Source organism: Caretta caretta, chromosome 3 (genome assembly GCF_965140235.1).
Source record: "Caretta caretta isolate rCarCar2 chromosome 3, rCarCar1.hap1, whole genome shotgun sequence".
NCBI classification, from domain to species: domain Eukaryota; kingdom Metazoa; phylum Chordata; order Testudines; family Cheloniidae; genus Caretta; species Caretta caretta.
The window spans coordinates 74,606,666-74,628,592 of NC_134208.1; the positions used below are offsets into that span (position 1 = coordinate 74,606,666).

The following is a 21,927-nucleotide window of genomic DNA, read 5'->3' on the forward strand; positions in this document are numbered from 1 at the left end:
TCAGTACAGTGGGACTCCTTCACATTATCTTCACTTGTTTTCCCTGACAGAGTAGATTAAAAAACAGAAAAGCGCAACTTTAGAATCTGTGAAGATGTAAGCAAGCATTATTATGGATTAGTTTTAATAAGGAGAGAGTGGAAAAATGAAACACACCATCATCAGACAAATTCCTAGGAACACTAATGTGGACACTGAAGCCCAAAAGCATTTTTAAAAGCTACATTTTAACTGCATGGGACGGAGAGGGAGGGTTAAGGTTTTGCCAGCACAGCAGAGATCACATTTACAAGAACTTCACATGATACTAGTAAGAATATTTCCAGGAAATTTACACTAACAGATATAAAAATTTGGAAGAACTGGGAGCTAATATGCTGCAGGTTATTAAAATGTCCAGACTGACATATAAAGAAAGAGAAGTACTAGCTGGTCCAATAACAGAGAAGAAACAGATAACAATTTCATCATTAAAATCAGGGAAGAGTCCTGGATCTGATGGAGACACCTCTGAATTCTATAGAATGTTTAAAGCACAGATCTTTTTATTAAGTGCACTTCAGTCTTCTGAACTGATTCACCAAAACCCAGGTGGCTTTATAGATGGAAGAAGTCCCTGAAATAATACAAAAAATGGTTACCTACCTTTTCGTAACGATTGTTCTTCGAGATGTGTTGCTCATGTCCATTCCATTCTAGGTGGACGCGCGCCCACGTGCACAGTTGTCGGAGATTTTTGCCTTAACAGTATCCGTAGGGTCGGCTGTGGCGCCCCCTTGAGTACCAACCCTACACCCTCTCAGTTTCTTCTGGCCAGCAACTCCGACAGAGGGACAGCAGGGCAGGTAATGGAATGGACATGAGCAACACATCACAAACAACAATAATTACGAAACATAGGTAAACATTTTTTCTTCAAGTGCTTGCTCATGTTGATCCCATTCTAGGTGACTCACATGCAGTATCTGTTAAGGTGGCTTATAGTACTGCCCTACCAAAGCCAGTGTCATTCTGGGCCTGCTGGGTAAGCGTGTAGTGGGATGTGAACGTACGGATGGATGACCAGGCGGCCATCCTGCAGATGTCATGGATAGGCACTTGGGCCAGAAAGGCTGCCGAAGAAGCCTGGTCGAGTGGGCAGTTACAATCGCCAGGGGTTCACCTTCGCCTGGTCATGGCAGAAGCGAATGCAGGTGGTGACCCAAGATGAAATTCTTTGTGCGGACATTGGGCAACCTCTCATCCTGTCAGCTACCGGGATGAACAATTGCGTCGACTTGCAGAATGGCTTGGTCCTTTCAGTGTAGAAGGCTAACACCTTCCTGACATCTAGGGAATACAGCCGCTGCTCCTCCTCCGATTTATGAGGCTTTGGAAAGAAGATAGCTAAGAAAACGTCCTGGCTCGTATGAAACTGGGAGACCATTTTGGGCAGGAAAGCCGGGTGTGGTCTCAGCTGGACCTTGGTTCCGCAGTGAGCACCCTAATCTCTGAGACCCAGCGGGCAGATGTTACTACGACCAGGAATGCAACCTTCCAGGGCAGGAGAAGAAGAGAGCAGGAAGCTCAAGGCTTGAAGCGGGGGGTCCTGTGAGCCGCGACAGCACCCGATTCAAGTCCCATGGAGGAATGTGCAGGTTGAGGTGCTCAAGGCCCTTGAGGAACTCACAGTCATGTCCTGGGTGAAAACCGACCTACCCGCGAGCGGTGGATGGAAGGCCGAGATAGCCACCAAGTGAACCTTGACAGAGGAAAGGGACAGGCCTTAGAGTTTGAGATGCAGAAGGTAATCTAGAGTTAACTGCATCAAGGTTTGCGCAGGCTGAATGCCTTTATCTGAGGTCCAGCAGGTGAACCGCTTCCATTTGGCCATGGTGGAGGGTTTTCTACTCCCCAACAGGATCTGTTGGGCATCAGCCAAGCACTGCTGCTCCTGCTCATTCAACCATGCAGCAGCCAAGCCATCAGGTGCAGCACCTGCAGGTTCATATGCAGAAGACTGTGGTGGTTTTGGGATAGCAGGTCCGGTTGGAGTGGTAGCTGGAACGGAGCGGCCACTGAGAGGTCCAGCAGCGTGCTGAACCAGTGCTGGTGCGGCCAAGCCAGTGCTATGAGGATCACCCTTGCCCTGTGCTGCTTGATTTTCATGAGGACCTTGGAGAATAACGGCACTGGACGGAAGGCATACATCAGAGCCCCAGACCCTGGGAGCAAAAATGCATCTGACAGGGATCCTCCGTCCATACCCGCACTGAACAGAAAACGTGGCATTTCCTATTCTGCCTGGACGCGAACAAGTACACCAAGGGAGTTCCCCACTTGCGGAAGATGAAGCTGACCACGTCCAGATAGAGGGACCACTCATGGTGAGACAAGAAGGTCCTGCTGAGGCGATCTGCAAAGGCCTTCTTGGCCCCAGGGAGGTGAGTGGCTCTAAGATGGATATTGTGCTGCAGACAGAAGTCCCAGCACCGGAGGGCTTCCTGGCAGAGGGCAAACGACCTGGCCATGCCCTGCCTTTTTTCTTCTTTTAGAGTGCTTGCTCATGTTGATTCCATTCTAGGTGACTCACAGCAGCGTCCATGAAGGTGGGCTCATAGTTCACAGTCTTACAGCTTGCAGCACTGCTCTGCCAAAGCCAGCGTCATCTCAAACTTGCTGGATAAGCACATAATGAGACACAAACGTGTAGACAGACAACCAGGTAGCAGCCCTACAGACCTCTTGGACTGGTATCTGTGCCAGGAAGGCCGCTGACGATGCTTGAACCCTAGTTGAGTGTGCGATCACAATTGCCGGTGGAGGCAGCTTCATCAGCTCATAGCAATGGCAGATGGAGGCCATGATCCAAGATGAACTTCTCTGAACAGACACCGGGCGACCTTTCATGCTGTCTGCCACTACAATGAACAACTGCGTTGACTTTTGGAACAGCTTCGTTCTACCTATGTAGATGGCCAGCACTCTTCTGCTGTCCAAGGTGTGTAGCCTGCGCTCCTTATCTGACATATGAGGCTTTGGAAAGAAGACGGGTAAGTATATGTCCTGGCCAGTATGAAACTGAAAAACGACCTTGGACAGAAATGAACTGGTGTGCCCCTGCTTGTCCTTTTCATTGGCCTCAGAGACAACTAGCGAATCCGGAAGTGGGTGGGTATAAAAGGTATTTGAATCCTTTGGCTGGGACAAAGTACTTCTTTTCGGCCCTTTTAGAGGTGGGATGGATGGACGACAGGGTTTGCCAGAGGGCATTGGCAATTTTCAGGATCCCGTCATGCACTGGTAATGCAACACGGGCAGGGATAGAGGCTGAGAGACATTGAACAAGGTGTCCGCCTGCTCAGCCATGTCCTCCACCTCTAGGCCCAAGTTCTCAGCCACCCATTGAATCAAGGCCCGGTGTTCTTTAAAATCGTCCAGAGGGCTAGTCCTCGAGAGTCCTGTGACTGCCTCGTCCGGGGATGAGGACGACTATACCACCAGGGAAGGTTCTAGGGCATCATCCTCCATGGGGGAGGAGGGTTTTGGGGTGGGCACTGCCTCCTCTACCCCAACCTCCAAGCGTGTCTCATGCACCGAGCCTGGTGCTGCTGGTGCAGACAGCTGTTGCACCAAGGTTATGGCAGATGAGCGGTGCGAAAGGGGCATCATCATCACCGACACGCACTCCAATGAGGCCACTCTGATGGCCACTGGCCGTGCTGCCAGGGCGGTGCCATAGATGTTGACACAGCCTCAGGTGCCCAGTCGCACTGGTGGGGTCTTGGCAAGAGGCTGAACTGCCTGTCTGTGCCAGAGGAATCCCCTTCCCGAGACCACGGTGGTCCCATCGATGTCTGCGTCTGCCACCGGAGACCGGTGTTTGGAGTGGGAAGATCAGTGCCAGTACCAAGAGGACTGGTGATGGGGGGGGAACAGAATCATGACAGGGAACGCTCCCATGGGGCAGGTGACTGAGATCTATGCCGAGAAGACGACTGACGAGAGGGAAAACGGCGCCAGTAATACAGAGATCTGGGCTGTGATGCTGGAGATCTGCGGCACAAAGATGGAGAATGCTGCTTTGGCCCAGAGGATCAGCAGCACTCCATTGCCCCCTGAGGGGTCTTAGCAGCCGGCTTGCCCTCGTAGCGTGCCTTTGCCACTTCCTGCAGCACGCACGGTGCTGCCACCATGGAGGCCTCTGCTCTCTCCTGGCTGGCAGAGCTTGGGAAAGCGTCAATGCTGCCAGAAGTTTGGGTCCCCTACCACTCCCAGGAGTCAGTCATGGATCCTTTAAGGAGCTAAGGGCCCCAACCAAGGGGACACCTCTACATGGCTCTAGAGTGCCCAAGTGGCCTGAACTGGGTCCTTTGGACAATGTCCCCTGGCCTTTCTTGCAGAGCTGTGCTTCTTCTTTTTCTTTCTGAGCACTGGCAACAGGGGTGCACTGCGCACCAAGGCCTAAGTACAAGGTGAGTCTTGGCGGGACAACTCAGAAGCCAGACGAAGGGCAGCCTCCATGAGGAGGCGCCACAAACGAATATCCTGCTCTTTCTGAGTCCTGAGTCAAAAATTTTTACAAATACACACTTGAGGCAGCTGCTGTGGGGATCACTTACAGGCATATGCCTGTCACAGTCCATGCAGGGCTCAAACCCGGAGATTGGGGCTGCCCCACCTGGGGCAAAGTCCCCACTGGGACTCTAACTCCTAACTACATTTAACAACTACAACTACTATAAACAACTATTTACAAGGCCCTAAGGCTCGAAGTCAGAAGAGACGAAGCCGGTAGCCCTTGCTATGCAAGGAAAGGCGCTCCAACTGACCACAAGGGGCGGTAAGAAGGAACTGAGAGGGTGCAGGGCCGGTGGTGCCTGATATACCGACGCATGAGTGCGGCACTCAAGGGGTCGGCCAGCCAGCCCCATGGACACCGCTAAGGCAATAATCTCTGACAACCACTCACGTGAGTGCACGCACAACTAGAATGGAATTGACACGAGCAAGCACGAAGAAGAAGCAAGCAAGAAGAAGAAAACTTACATGTGGCACAGCACTCCAGAAGCACTAAAGAGGTCTACATTCTAACTATGAACTGTCTCTGAATAGAAATATGCATTCTGTTAAATGTTAGGGTTTTGAGGGTCACTTGCAGAAGTGGATCAAAAGAATGTATAAAAATCCTATGACATGCACCTGGGGGGGAAAACTGAGCCAGTAACACTACACAGAATAAGACAAGGATGTCCCTTACACCCTTCTTATGTGATTTAATTATCAAAGCACTAGCACAAAAGATCAGGGACGCATGTTCAAGGAATAAGTGCACTGGGAATAGAAAACAAAATTTCCTTGTATGCTGACAACCTTGTGCTTTTTACGCAAGATATAAATAAAAGTTGGCTACTGTAAAAGAAATAATTGAAGCTTTTGGTCAGGAATTGGGGTACAGACTAAACCACTCTAAAGCCTAGTCAACACTTGAAAATGAAGTCGGCTTAACCACACCACTCAAGGGGGTGAAAAATCCACATCCTTCAGCAGCATAGTTAAACCAACCCCACCACCAGCGTAGACAGCACTAGGTTGATGGAGGTTGACCTAGCTACTGCCTCTTGGAGAGGGGGATTAATTATGCCAACACAACAGCCCCTCCTGTTGGTGTAGGTAGTGTCCACACTGAAGCACTACAGCAGCACAGGTGCAGCATTTCAAGTGTAGACAAGCCCTTAATACTATGTCTCGCATCCAAAAGATTCTTAAAAGATGACAAATGCCCAACAAAAGTAGTGGATAATAAAATTAGATATTTGGATATTAACGTAAGACCAAATGGGGAAGTTGTTTAAATTAAATATTGAGACCCAGTAATGAAAATTATTTGCAATGATCGAGGCAGGAGGCGATTTTTCACAATATTAATAAGTAAAGGGATAAAAACAAATAAAAACTATTAATCTACTTTAGATAGGAAAACAATACAACAGAAATACTGAAATCATTGAGATGCTTTGATATGAGCACAATAATCTTGTTCTTACAGGAACAATAAATAGTCAAGAAGGGCATACAGAAGACAATCACTGAATTACATTCCCCATCCCACCTCTAACTATCCATATTTCCTAGCTTCTGAGAGTCTTCCCCTTCAACCCCAGAAAACAGTCAGCTTCTCAATAAAGGTTTTAAAAATGAATACAAATGAGTAAATATACATACATCATGTTACAGTTGTATTTATATAATTTGAAAGAAGGGGAAAGGGGAATGATATAAACAGGTAAAATTAACATGCAATATGCTGTGAAATATTGTTAATTTTGTTTGAAGGTTTATATTTATACATGTCATGACACTGTAACTGAAGTACATAATGGGGTGTACCTGGCCTATGCAGCTCCATACAGGAGGCCCAAAATCCTACTACACCCCGCCCCAGGAAGAGGCAAATGAAAGTGAGTTCTCCAGGCATGCCTAAAGAGATCTCATGGAAGCAGGCAATCGAAGCCCAGCAGGCTCAGATAAAAGGAGCTGCAGGGTTTCAGCAGGCCAGTTCCTCGCTAGGACCAGAGGGGTGAGGCAGGCAGTGCCTTTCTGGCCAAAGGCATATGAGGGATAGCTAGAGTTTAGTTCTGGCTGTGTTTGCAGAGATAGAGAGAGAGAGAGGACCCAAGAACCTTAACCCTGATATAAGGGTGAAACTAAAAGGGGCCAGGGAGGAAGAGGCCCAGAGACGAAGCAGCAATTAATTGAAAATCAAGCAGGGTGTAGCTGTTTATAATGTCCGTGGGTTGGAACCCAGAGTAGTGGGCAGGCCTAAATTCCCCCACCAGCCATAGTGGCATAAACCCCAGTAAGGGGGACAGGAGTTATTTGAGAGCCCAAACAAGGCTGAATTTAATGGGCCCAGAACACAGACTGAAGACGCTAGTAAAGACAACAGGACTGTTCATTTATTGGACTCTTTACTACCCTAGAAGAGGTTCATTTGGATGTTGTGATGTGGCTGGAGGGCCAAGCCACCGAAGATCCACCAGTGTCGACTGGCAGCCTGGAGGGAGAGCCGGGGGTGAGAAAGACTGCAGTACCAAACCCATCTGCTAGGAGGTACTGAAGAGGCGAGTACTCCCATTACAAAATGTTCTACTGTAAATGATTTGAAATATCAAAAATGTAAACGGGAAAAAAGGATCTTCACACATCCGTCACATCTCAGAGATTTCTGCAGTGAGTCTCCAAAGCTCACTGGGGGTAGAAGGAGAAATGGAGGGCAATATGGGCTGGCCAGATGTACAGGTACAACCCATCCATAGGGCTCAAATCAAATTTGGGGGACGATGGAAGAAGCAGGTTTGGCCCGTTCCTCCCTCAAATACTCTGTATTTGGTGACTGTGGCCTAGTTGCATGTGCACTCTGGCCAACTGGGACAGAGGATTTAATCCCTCAGCTTTGCAATTATTTTCAATAGAGCAAATTGTTTGCTTTTACTCAGACTTTGCTCCATTTTCTAGCATTAGGTCTGGTAACAATAATATTTATGATACCTTTGAACAAAGGACACCCAAATGCTTTACAAACACTTGCTTCAGTGCGTATCTTACAGACTGCATGCACCTCAGGGCCTGAACCATGTCTTCAGTCAACCTTGGTACTTCAACAGAACACTCCTGCATGCATTTCTTACATGAATGAAATCATTATTATACCAAAGACTGTAAAAGAAGGAAGTGCATTAGCAGATGCATGAAGAGATTAAGGCTTTTCCACAATCATGTAATGTTACAGAAGCAACATATGACTCACTGGAAGAGGAAATAGCAGCAATAGTGCCACAGAATTTATGCTAAATTTGCCCAGAAGTACATGGTGCCTCACCTATAAAAGACATAGTATGGCTCCTACATTTGATTTTTGGCAAATATTTTACTTTATTATATTTTGTTACCTTGATATCTGACAAAGTGAACAAGATAAAATAAAGAGCACCAAATAGACGCTTAAATTTAAAAAATAAATAACTTTTTTGGTCCCAGAACAACAGAAGATTAACTGGAATTTAAAATAAAATCCTTTCCAGGCTGAGACCTTAAAGGTAAAATCTCAGCCAAAACTAGACTTTTATGACAAGTCAACTAGCCCTTGAAACTAGATGTTTATAAAGGAAGCAAGGCGACAAGCTCAGACCTACAATTATAATGGAACAGCTGATTGGTTGAATCATCAATTAAAAGTAACACTGGTATGACAAGTTTCAGAGTAGCAGCCGTGTTAGTCTGTATTTGCAAAAAGAAAAGGAGTTATTGTGGCACCTTAGAGGCTAACAAATTTATTTGAGCATAAGCTTTCGTGAGCTACAGCTCACTTCCCCAAACAAAAAGCACAGACGTTTATTTGTGCCTTTATAACAATTATTTCCAAGTAGCAACAGGATACCATAGACAGCGTATTTCTGAGCTATTACTTCAGTTCTCAACTTGCTGAAGTAATTTGGCCTTCAACCTCACAATAAGCCTAAGGCTGCAATAATCCGTCAGAAACATACTTCTCATGCCTTAGTATTTAATTCAAATTAACTGTTTTGTAGTGCTGCGATTTCATCGATTTTGTTGCAAGGACAAATGAAGTCCATAAATAATGTCTAATCTAAGCAAATATAACAACTTGTTTATACGTAAGCCAGGAGGATACAGAAAAAATGCTATCTTAATAACTAAAATGATCATTGTGAGCTTGAATTAATTTTTTATTTTTAAATTCAAAGAATTAATGGTTCACCAAGCCCTACACTATGGGTGAAATCCTGGCCTTGTTGAAGTCAATGATAAAAATCGCATGGCCTTCAAGGGGGCCAAGATTTCACCCAAGGCATTTGCTATATAATCAACATACAGTTAGGCTGGTACTAAATGTGTCACGACACTTCTGCTAAGAACAGCAGACATCTTTCTTCCCACTAGCTTTAGCCTACCACTGCAATAATGTCAGAAATATATACAGCCAGAGATATTAAGACATTGCAGGTTTATGCTAATACATATTATTAATGTTTGTATTGTGGGAGCACCTAGAAGCTCCAATCAGGAATCAAGGCCCTGTTGTGCTAGATTCTTTACACCCACATAATAAAAAGACAGTCTTCTACACCAATATAAATGGAAATATGTCAAACTTACCAAAGTCTGATGAACTCATCTGTACTAGGTTTTCCAATTTGTGTATGTGTTGCCTAATTAAAAAGATACCATAAAACTATGTATTATATAATTAAAGGCTATTTCACAAACATTCATTTTATAGTACTGTAAATGTATAAAATGTTTTTCCAAAACACAAAAGAAGAAACAGACTCTTCCCAGAAAAGCTTACAAGAGCATAAACTGGGCATCAGGTCACTCAGGAGAGGCTACAGAGACATCGAATACTAGGGATCATCATAAGGAAAATGCAATGCTGTTCCAAGCATGGCACAGAGGGCACCATGAAAAAAGGTGTAAGGCCAGGAGACAAAATAACAGCTAAAGCAAGATGTGTTTAGCGATGAAGCAGGCAGACATGAGAATAGAGACGTAGAAGGGGCAAGACTGGGCAGGATTCTGAAGGTGAAGAATTTGATGTGGAAAACAACAATCTACTGAAGGGATTTTGGGGGAGGATACATGAATGGAGTGGCAGAAGATGACTTTAGCAGCATTTATAACAAACTGGAGGTCAGATATGAGAAAGCCAGAGAAAAGGATCAGGCAAGAGATAAGCAAGGTGTAGCTTAAGTGATTTATTTAGATTCATAAAATGTACTAGTCAGTCTCTTAATTTGTGTCCAAAAGTAAACAACAAAAGTCAGCTCAACAGATTTCCTCTTATCTTCTACCCCCCAAACACTCCTCAACACCACCATCTTGCCTCAGTATCAATTTGGGAGAACAGACAAGTCATGCATCCTACACAGAAGGCCACCAAATGATTTACAGAATAGAAGACCCCTCTCATGGAGATTGCCCAGCCAGCAACCCCCTCATTATATAAAGTAGAGAGGTACTATTAATTTGGGGTACTTTAATAGTAACAGCCACAGTATTGGGTTAGGGGAGTTTGTCTCTAAGTATGGAAGAGCTCAATAATTCATGGTTTTTGTAGGTGAAAACCAACAACTTTACTTAGCCCTGGTCTACACCAGGACTTTAGGTCGAATTTAGCAGTGTTAAATCAATGTAAACCTGCACCCGACCACACGATGAAGCCCTTTTTTTCGACTTAAAGGGCGCTTAAAATCGATTTCCTTACACCACCCCTGACAAGTGGATTAGTGCTTAAATCGGCCTTGCCGGCTCGAATTTGGGGTACTGTGGACACAATTCGACGGTATTGGCCTCCGGGAGCTATCCCAGAGTGTTCCATTGTGACCGCTCTGGACAGCACTCTCAACTCAGATGCACTGGCCAGGTAGACAGGAAAAGAACCGCAAACTTTTGAATCTCATTTCCAGAGACTGCGGGAACTGTGGGATAGCTACCCACAGTGCCACACTCCGGAAGCCGATGCTTGCCTCGGTACTGTGGAAGCACTCCACCGAGTTAATGCACTTAGAGCATTTTCTGTGGGGACACAAACACTCGAATATATAAAACGACTTCTATAAATTCGACCTAATTTCGTAGTGTAGACATACCCTTAGACATCTGGTTGACAGCCACCGCAAATCACAGCACACAGGTGCAATGTAACTCAACAGGAAGTGCCAACTAATAATAATGCCACTACATTCTGCACTAATTGTAATTTTTCAGATTGCTTTCAAGTGTAGCCTCCATGTAGAGTGTATGACAGTAATTTGGACGTGAGAAAGGCATACATAACCATGGTGAGGTCATGAAAAAAAAAAGTCTGCATCCTTTTTGTCAAGCGCAAATTTTAAAAACCCTATGAAATCTCCAGCTATCCTGCAACGATTCAATAAGCCCTGGTTGCAAGCCTGTACAAGGAGAGGTGAGGATACTCCTACAAGTGGGGACACCGAAATAATCTCCACCATTCTTTCCCCACATTGTACAAAAGCCGCTTCAGTCATTTGGGTTGAGCTTCAGCCAATTATATCTCATCCACACTAGAAACTTTATTAGACACTGGATAAGTTTCTTCAATCACATCCATTGTGTGGGAAAAGATGGAAGCGCTGGGTGATTTCAACAGAGAGTCCCAAAGTTGAAAGTTAGATAAATGGAGAGAGCAGGTAGCAAAGGAGTCAAGTAATAGTTTAAAAAAGAAAACATTAAATCAATATAGTGCAGAGACGGAGTGAGCCCAGGGATGGAGTGGGAAGGGTAAAGTTAGGCCTGGTCTACACTGGGGGCCGGGGATCGATTTAAGATACACAATTTCAGCTACAAGAATAGCATAGCTGAAGTTAACGTACCTTAGGTCGACTTAGAATCACTTACTTCGTGTCCTCACAGCGTGGGATCGATGGCCACCACTCCCCCATCGACTCCACTTCCGCCTCTCGCCGTGGTGGAGTTCTGGAGTTGACGGCAGAGCGATTGGGGGTCGATTTATTGCGTCTACACTAGATGTGATAAATCGATCCCCAATAGATCAATCACTACCCGCCGATCCGGCGGGTAGTGTAGATGTGGCCTAAGACTCAGGCTTTGTCTACACTAGCAGTTTTGATGGCAAAACTTTTGTCGGTCAGGGATGTGAAAAAAACCACATCCCTGACTGACATACGTTTCACTGACAAAAGTGCCGGCGTGTACAGCACTATGTCGGCGGGAGAGCGTCTCCTGCCGACATAGCTACTACCGCTTGTTGGGAGTGTTTTAATTATGCTGGCAGGAGAGCTCTCTCCCTCCTGCATAAAGCGGCTACACAGGAGACCTTAAAGCAGTGCAGGTGCAGCAGTACAGCTGCACCGCTGTAAGGTCTATAGTGTAGACTTAGCCTCAGGTCACAAAAAAGAAAGCAATGGAGTAGTGTTGCAGGAGAACAAATGGTAGGGAGAGATAAAGACCGCTTTTTGGAAGGCTCACTTCACCCACAACTGAAATAATCTTTGGTGTGGGATGTGGAATCACCTTACCTCTAAACAAATCTTTCGGGCAGGATGGAATGAACACAGCCATATCCAACACTAAACACAAAGGTAATGTAGGTAGCAAAACGTAATGACCAAAATTGGATTTTGGCCAGGACACCAGTGTTTAATGACCGTATTCTTATAAAAAGTGCAAGAGGAAGTTTCATGGCCACAGATGTTCAGGAACTCAGTTTTATAGCTCGTTTGAAAGATATGTTCAATTTTTTTTATGTACACAGAAAACATACAGAATACAATTTTAAGCAAATGTTATTAGTGAAAATAACTGGCTAAGCAGAGTTCACATATTAGAGCCCCATTCCCTACAAAACTGCCTCTGTAGGTGAAGAGTTAGCTAAAGCTATGTATACCTTGTGGGCTCAGCTGCCACACAAACTATATTCTATTCTGAAGAAATGCTTCCTCATCAGAAGCAACCTTCGAAGGCCACCTAGCCCTGCTGCTTTCCCCAGGGCGAACTCTTTGACTCCACCAGCCTGATTGCTATACATGACAATTGGATTCTAGAGAATGATACCAGTGATGGCAATTAATGTGCTTAGTGCCTCTCTACCATCTTACAAGATAAGCTGAGTCTACAGATCAGTTACATGGATAGAAAACACTCCTGGGACCAAACAGGATCAATTTTTGGCACCGAATGAATCAGGTAGAATGCTGAAAAGGGACACACAGAGATTCAGTTAACTAATCAAAACCATTAACGAGCTATCCTGCCATCTTTTTTTCTATGTGGAAAAAAAAAAACCATAGTGAAGTCAAAGCTTATATCAAAAGAAGCAGAGCCAATGTATTTTTTAAAAAAACATTCTCCTCCCTCCCATTTTTCAGGATCTGTGCCATTATGTTACAAAGACCAGAACCTATTAATGACATGTTCCATGACATGCCCTTGGTAATACCCTCAAGGTACAGCAGAATTCACTGTAATCAAAAGAGTGATGGGATATATGACAGATGTTTGAAGTATCATACAAAAAAACCCAGTCCACCCTCCATGTGCTTTACCATCCTGAGGATTAACAGTAGCAAAGAGGATTATCAATGATCTGTATGTTTGCACTGACCAGATTAAACATCTGCATTGAATTAGTCAAACACAGAGTAACTGTATACAAAGAGATTGCTGACACTATCCTAATCCAAACAAGTGAAGAAAATGCCACGTCCAACATTTACAGTATTTGATTTATAGCATCCACGCTTATGTGCACATACAAAAAAGTTCATTTAGTCTATTTAATTAAAGCAAAACCTGATACAGTTTAGGGATGTACTCTGAAACTAGACAAGTATTACTGTACATTATGAATTAAGCATAAAATTGTTGTAACAGATATATTTCTTCTCATGAACCATGCTGCTTAGAAATTCAAAGTCAAGTCACATTACGCTTGAATTCTAATGTGTAGTTCGCAAATGTATAGTTCATCAATTTTAAATACACTACCAATAAGTCACCTGCCACTCACTGGATTGCACGGTTCATATAATATGGTGTTTACTACACATTAAGTTATTTTGTCTATGGCTTTTGACAATTTCATAAGTAGAAACCCCCAAAGTTTATTAAGCAACATAGTATAATTAAATCTTGAAAACGGGCCAATGAGGTAATAAGAATATCATACCTAAGTAAACCAAAGAGAAGTCTACAGGACTCAACTAATGCAATTTCAGTAACCCAATGAAAGCCAAATATTTCCACTGTATCTTCTTCATAGTCAGTTGGAGAAGGATCCAGTCTCAGCAAAAGCCTGAAAAAGAAAGCAAGCACCTGTTAGGGGGCTTATTCCTTCACCCACTTACTTCCCTGGTCCTTCTCGCATGAACAGAGAGCAACAATACCCGAAGTCCAAAGGTGCAAACAATTCGATGTTTATTGGGGTGAACTTCCAGCAAGCATAATTCCAGTTTCCTTCCTTAGTGTCCCCCTTCCCAGCTCTGACACCACAGAGCCTTACACCTGTGTCCCTGTTCCCATTCCTGCCCTAAGCCAAACATGATTCCAATTTCCCCACCCCTATTCCCTGTTCCCATTTTCCCCACACATACACACCCACTCACTTCCTGATTGACTGCAGACTATACAGTAAAACTTAAGTTCTGCTTAGCTATACCATAACCAATCATTTTCCTGAAATTTAACTAACCAATCCCAACATATTGTAACATGATTATGTAACCAATTATATCCTACCAGCTTAATTAGTTTACACCCAGCAAAATTAATTATACAGCAGACAGAAACAATCACAGAACCAGACAGAGATTATACAGACAAACAATAGCAAAGTGGGAACTATAATGACAAAACAATACAGAAGTGGGGATTTCACATCCCAGCTATTGATAAGTGAGTTCTTGCCAGACAGGATGCTATCAAACTAAGTTTCCTTTTACATTTTCTAGGCACTTCCCTTTCTCTGGAGGTGATAGGCACTATCAGGACAGGATTGTATTCCTAACAGCCCAATAGCACCTTATTTCAATGTGACTAGTTTGGAATGTGAGGATGTGACTGTTCACTTCCCAGCTTATGGCTGCCTCTGTTGCTTAGCCAAAGGCCTTAATCTAAGAACAGGGCCTCAGACTGTCACAGTAAGAGAAGGACCTTACACTGGCAGACAGTGATTTTGATTCTTTCTTTTATACCTCTAACTAGCCAAGTGATAAGAATACACCTAAATTCTTCGAGTACAGGCCTTTACAGACAGGCCTGAATATCTATATCCTAACAGCACCATTCACAGCTTCTTCTATATTATAAAGGATACAGTACCTACAGATGATTTGTGTTATTTTATCAATGTCTGTAGTGTTCACGCTATAGACAGGAAGTTCCAGTGCTCTGCAAGGAAAGGCTGTTAAACCTTTTATAGTGATACAGGATCTAGTATATAAAATATGGCAACTCCTAGCTCCAACAGCATAAAATCATCTCTCTGTCATAAACTACAATAAATTTTAGACACAGAAAAACCAGCCTATCATTCTAAAGCATCTTTCACCCTTACAGTGGGGCCTGCTTGAGGCATGATATACAGCTTGTTTTTAATATGAAGAAGACGACTGCTACGTTACCTAAAGCACCCCACTGCAATGTATGTCACAGTTGAAATACTGATCCACCTGAATGGTCCAGCATGTCTAATCATTATCTCTAGAATGAGCATTTATTCTTCTATGTGGATTTACTTGTACTTATAAGTAACCGTTTGGACATAGATACAGAACATAACCTTAAACAGCTGAAATAATCACATCCACATAGTTTGTGGTTTCATAATAAATTACTCTAACTCTAGACCAAGAAAATCATTTTATTTTAACACCCAAGTGCTCTACAGACTCCAGGGTTTATCTCAGCCACCTCTGGTCGATTCTGCATCATTACTGCACATAGTTCAAAGAAAAGCAAGAAAGAGCATTTCTAGTTTAACTGTAAAGAAAACATACTGGACAAAAGAATGGCCTTCTTTCACGGTAGTAGTTAAATTATTGTTCCCCTGGCACTATGTTTGGCTACTGATTCAGTTCTCAGAGGGAAAAGCAGCACCTACTGAGTTACCAGTGCTACTTCCTGCAACACCTATATACTTCTAGGTAAGGACCAAAACACTACTTATTTATGAGACGTGAGCCAATCATAGCCGAGGATGATGGTATGATTATTATTTGTATTACCATCATGCCAAGCAGCCCAGTGGTTCTAGGTACTGAATACCTCCATTCGTGTTCCTAAGAATTTACATTCTAACTAGACAAGACAGACAAAGGAATTATCGTCCTCATTTTACAAATGGGGAATAGATGGGCAGATAAAGGTGAAGTGACTTGCCCAAGGTCACACAAGAAGTCTGTGGCAGAGCTAGGAATTGAATATTTTAATCATAAATTCAAACACCTGAGTATTTTAATCATAAAACCACCCTTCTTCCCTGGTATGAGTGGCAGGCTTGTCTGAGGGACACAAATGGTTGAAGAAGAAAACAAATTTAAAGACACTGGCAGCGGCTGAAAGAAGCAACTGAAACATTCAAAAGTATAACATACTTTAAATTCAATATAAACATACCTCTTAAGAGACCCACTTGCTAGATGAGACTCTACAGAAAAGTTTCTCCCTCCATCTCGATTGTCTAAAGCACAGGAAAAACAAGGGAGTCTGGAGTTCTCCTTTTCCACTTCCATAGCCATATCTAAGCTTTCAGTGAGGTATGGGGGTGTGAGGGAAATAGTGAAGTCATCATCCATTGTTTACACTTGTTCCTGAAAATGTATTTTAAAAACCAAATAAAACTTAGTTTTCTGAAAATGGGTTTCTTGTAGCTACATTTTCCCTACTGAATGAAAAAAAGTAATTGAGTTAAAGACTCCCCTGTTATCCATGACCTACAATAAAAGAGCATTGCAGCTCAAGTGCATGCAAAATAACAATAAATCTGCAGACTGAATCACTACTCCAATATTAATTATGCAACTATGTAACTCACATATTGATAATGTGAGTAAAATTACCATATGATTAATTCCGATTTAGCTAAGGCTGCAAGAAAGCTTGTATTTAAAATCTGTTTACCAAAAAGTCTGAAAGTGAAAAGGGAGAGAACAAAAGCAAGACTAATGTTCACTAAACAAGGGCATATGTCTAAAAAAAAAAAAACTTAATACTGACTTTAAAAAAACAACCAGAAAATTAAGGTTTTAAACAGTAACCTGAAAGTGCAGGTTATATCTACCATAATTATATCTATTCTAAATTCAGCCATGGTTTCAGTTTGGTTGCTGACACTTCTTAGCAATGTTTTTTACATGCTCTAACTCACTCTGCAGTATTGTTTAGTCTCAAGTCAATATGATCAAATATTTATTGCTTAAGCATATCTTCAACCTTTGTTTGATACCTGGTTTTGAACTTCCCCATGAATTATTAAGCATATTCATTGTAATTTTGCAAATCACAGTAAACACAGAAGTACAGTTTACTAGGCTGACCCAAATTAAAGGGATCACTTCACACACTCCTGAACTAACCCAGATTATAAATACACTAGGACCTGATCACAGAAGGAATCCCTAAAGCAGAAAAAGGGCAATGACTTCTAGACAGCACATTTTAATTTAACTCCAGAGATGGATTAGGGACAGAGCTTCATAGTTACCATCCATATACAATTCTGTGAATTTCCCCTCTGCAGTATTGCTGAACATTTGAATCAACGGCTGATTTGAGATTTTAGGCCATGCAGTGGGCAGAGGGGAGGGGCTGGGGATAACCCGTGGTGGTACAGTCAGTGCAGGCCATGCAGTGAGCAGAGGGGAGGGGCTGCGGATAACCCAGGGTGCTGCAGTCACTGCAGGCCATGTCCTGAGGGTCCCTACTAGGCACCTGGCGCGCAGGGAAGGGACAATCGGGCACAGGGCGAGAGAAGGGGAGCGGCCGCGCGGGGAGGAGCACGCGCTGGTGAAGGGGCGAACCCCGGGGCCGGGTGCACGCGCTACCTACGTGTCTCGGAATTTTTGCCTCTTCTTCCGAACCCCGATACTTTTCCGTAGGTCCCGCGCACACCAGCCATCCAGCTACTGCGCATGCTCGAGAACAAGCGTTCCGGCAACACTCCCTGCTCATTGGACAGGGCCCCTGTGTGACTCCGCCCACTCTGCCTCCAGAGCCGCTCGCGCTCTCCTACCCCCGCTTCCGCCTGCGGCCCGCCAGACTGAGAGAGACAAACCCCTGGGAGGGGCCATCTGCAAATGGCACCCCCGGCCGTTGCCGGTGTGCCGCCTGCAGGGGGGAACAGCCATGCGAACCACCCCCGCCCAACGCGCGCTGCCTTCCGGACGGGCAGGCTGCCCCCTCCCGGGCTCCGCCCCGCCCCGCCCCCCGCGGCTCTGTCCGTACCCCAGCCATCCCCACAACATTGCTCCCTCCTGAGGGTTCTGCACCATTCCCCCACGGCATTGCCCTCCAGACCCCGCCCCAGCATTGCCTCTGCTACTCCAGGGCTCTGCACCATCCCCCCAGCCACCTCTCCAGCATTGCTTCCACCCCAGGGCTCTGCACCATTGGCCCCAGCCACCCCACTCCAGGGCTCTGTGCCTTTCACACACACACACACGCACCTCACCCCTCCCCGCCAGCTCCACCCCAGGCCTTTGCACCATTCCCCACCAGCACACCCCTCAGCATTCTGCCCCTGTCATTCTTGCCATAGGGCTTTGTGCTACTCCCCACCAACCAGTGTCCCAGTCACCCCCCACTAATCTACCTAGCAGTCAACATTCACACATTTCCTCCAAAACCTGTATTTTATGCTACTTTCTCCCAGCTGTCCTTCACCTTTCCTGCACTCATTCATCCATCCTGCTACACACACACACACAGGTTCCTTATTCCATATCAGCCCCACCACATATTCTGGGCCAGGCCCTCATCATCAACCCCCCCTAGGAACCTCCCACTTTTCCTGACAGCCATATGCCAGCCAGCCACCCAACTATCTCCCTGAATGACCAGGGCTTACATTTGGCCGGAGTTGTCTGGAGTGGAGCTCCAGTAAATTACCTGAAGATTTTATAGCATGTCAGGGCATGGGGGGCTCTGGGAAATACTCTATGAGAATTTAAGCCCTCCCCATCCCACACACTCATGGCAGCCTTTCCTTGTCACCCTCCCTGCCTATCTCTCTCTTCCAGTCACCTTTTACAAGTTCTCTATTAGGCACACATGCATTCCCTGCCAGCTACCCATTCAAATCCCCACATTCCTTGCTGTCCACCTTTCCCCTTCCTGGTCACACACCCCACTCCCTGCCAGCCTCCCATCATTTCTACCAGCCACCTATATATTCCCCTTCTTAGCATGTGCACACATACCCTACACTTCCTTTCACTGATCCAACCACACCCTTCCTAGCTATTTCCCACAATACCTGCCACAGTTTCCTTGCTGTGACCCCACTCATTTCTCTCCCATCTATCCAACCCCAAATTCCTTGCCAACTGCCACCATATTCCCTCAGTCTCCCATCCAGACAGCTCCTCATTCCCACCCAGCCAACCTCCCGTTTCTTGCTGACAGCCACCCATCTAAATTCTGCTTCCCACCGACCCTTCCCTGAACTACCACCACACACACTGTTGCCCCCACCAATTGCGCCTAAGCTCCTCTCCTGCACATTACCTGCCAAAACCCCATCCCTTACCAGCCACCTTCCACCCATTCTCACTCACCATCATAGAATCATAGAATATCAGGGCTGGAAGGGACCCCAGAAGGTCATCTAGTCCAACCCCCTGCTCGAAGCAGGACCAATTCCCAGTTAAATCATCCCAGCCAGGGCTTTGTCAAGATGCCATCCATTCTATGTACATTTCCATGATAGCTACCCCACCAGGAACCAATATTCTCTGCCATTCACCCACTCTCCTCCCGTTCTCTATCAGTCACCCATCTCCCTCCCAGACATCCCTCAACATTCTTGGCTAGCAATTCCTCTCCCAGCCAACCTCCTCTTCCCACTCCCCCGCCATCCTTTCTAGCCATGTTCCCTGCCAGCCTCTTGCCAACAATCCCCCATATTCTCTGTCAGCCAACTGCTTCCTACTCCCATCTTGCCTCCCTGTTCCACTCCTGCGATTTCCCATGCCCCTTCTACTTCCTATTTTCCTCCTGCCAGCTCCTCTTCCCTACATTTTTCCTGCCGGTCAAAGTCAAACCCTGCTCACACAATCCCTGACAGCTTTCTCACCAAACTTCCTTCCAGCCATCCCCCTCTCCCTCCCTCACACCTTTCCCATTCTTCCCAAATGCCCATTCCTCCCTCCCCTCCCCTCCCCTCCCCTTACATTTCAGTACATCACTCTATCATTCTCATTCTTCTCCCAGCCAAACTAGTGCCTCCTGCCATACATCCCTACTAACCCGCAGGTCTTCTCCTGTTACCCCTTCTCATGCTACTGCCCAAATCCTTCCACCCAATCCACCTTTCCCATCAGTCCTCTCTGCACAATAGTTCCCAACCAGTTTCCCATATCAGCCAAAATTAACCTTCTCCTGTCCCTTCTGTATCCCTATCAGCCCCCCTCTCCGCTGCCACTCCTCTCTGCCAATCCACCAGTGCATGGAAGGAACACAAGTTCTCAGCCAATATGCGCAAAAGTGCCTGACAAATACAACATCCAGGTCGGATCCTCCCATTGTTATGAACTGAAATGAAGTGAGCTGTAGCTCAGGAAAGCTTATGCTCAAATAAGTTTGTTAGTCTCTAAGGTGCCACAAGTACTCCTTTTCTTTTTGAAAACTCTTGATTACTCAGTCATTATGGTGCCCTCTGCGAAAGCTTTAAAACCCTCTAAGCTCTGTGCGTGACACAGCTTTATTAAGACATTGTGCAGTCTGTAACCGATTATTCATTTATATAATTATTGTATCATTATGAATTGTCTTGTTTTTGGTAATTACAAAATACTCTTCCTGGCTTTTCTATGTAAATTACTAGAAGTGCAGGAAACTTTTGTTCCCAACTGGAAAGTTATAAAGAAGTTCTGCTGTGGCTGCTACAGCTGGTGGGGTTATTGCTGTGAAAGCACCTGTGGTGACTAAAAAGCTACTTTTACTCTTGGATTTGCAAGAATCTCTCTTTTTCCTTCTCTAAATCCCTGACTAATTAAAAAAAACAGTACATCATGGTTAAATAAAACTGTACCCAGGATAACCCTGATTTCCATATGCAGATTTATCTGCACTGACAGCCCCCTCTCCCTCTCTCAGTCTCTCTGTGTTTTTTCTCTCTTTCTTTCTCTCTATACACTGTGTCTGTCTGGTTTTCAGGGCACTTTAATTTTTTGCTTTCTCTCGCATGCACAGACTCAAATATCTAGCCGAAGATGCAAAGTGGTTGCTGCAGTCATTGTCTTGAGGAAGAAAGCTCATCATTGCAATGCCATCTTTTCACTCGTGCTCGGTGATTAAACTTCCCCAGCGTGGGGATGGAAAAGAAGCTGGAAATGAAACAGGATTGGGGGAAATCACATTGCTGCAGCTGTAGCCTGCGTTGGCCCCTGCCAGACGTGTCCGGGTTTCTGGGGTCCTTGACATTCAAAAGCAATGTGAGAAAATATTCGGAGACAAAAGCTGCAGCCTAAATGATCATTTTCTTTATTTAACATGGCAGCAGGCGCCGTGCGTGGGTAGGATCAACATGCTGCGTGTTCAGTTGGACTTCTCTCCCTGTCTCCCTTCGAAGATGAAAGGAGATAATGTAATCTTTCCTGTGCCAAATAGGGACCCGAGGTAAGAATCTTGTTTTAGTAATCACGTTTCCTAAAGTTTTGAAACTGGATATATTTTCAGTTTCAAACCAGTAAGAGGCAAAATGTGTTTTATCTGTCTTTAAAGAAACCCAGAAAAAAAGTTAATGTACAACATATTCGAGGTCCGTTTGGAAGGATTACTTTGTCATTTATTTCTGTGCTGTTTGTTGGATATTTGTTTCGAAAACAGACTTCAGGAGTGACATCATGGTTTACAGCTGGTGCTAAAACTGATCTGCAAAGTCTTAACAAAACAACAACTTTGCAATAAGAAATTGAGCTACAGATGCATGTGCTGTCTTTTTCGATTGTATCCCAAATACTAGAACTCTTATTAAAGGATAGTGAGTTTTTTATTTTAACAGAGACGCAATGAATGCTGCATAATTAGGTACAGTATTTAATTTGGCTGTTGTGCAGCAAAAGAATAAGGTAATATTTTTTATTGTACTAATCAGACTCAAGATGTTCTCTGTGTTAATTGGGTTAAAAATTGCAGTACTTATTAGAAATTCTAATTTCACAATGC

The 21,927-nt window shown here is 44.7% G+C and overlaps 1 protein-coding gene across 3 annotated transcripts in view; it reads right to left on the reverse strand.

Annotated features, from left to right (window-relative positions):
- MMS22L (MMS22 like, DNA repair protein) overlaps positions 1-17,740 on the reverse strand; it is a 139,205-nt gene extending 121,465 nt beyond the window's left edge. Inside the window, exons 1-4 of one of the 3 annotated variants that reach the window (XM_048844953.2) lie at positions 17,590-17,740; positions 16,159-16,352; positions 13,712-13,837; positions 9,160-9,212 (exon numbers count right to left, since the gene is read on the reverse strand). In XM_048844953.2, the coding sequence (XP_048700910.2) occupies positions 9,160-9,212; positions 13,712-13,837; positions 16,159-16,337 (358 nt within the window). In that variant the 5' untranslated portion in view covers positions 16,338-16,352; positions 17,590-17,740. Of the gene's footprint in view, positions 1-9,159; positions 9,213-13,711; positions 13,838-16,158; positions 16,353-17,245; positions 17,267-17,589 lie in introns of those variants that run through there. The other 2 variants (XM_048844954.2, XM_075126590.1) reach the window with 2 other exon arrangements.
- Positions 17,741-21,927: the final 4,187 nt, after the last annotated feature.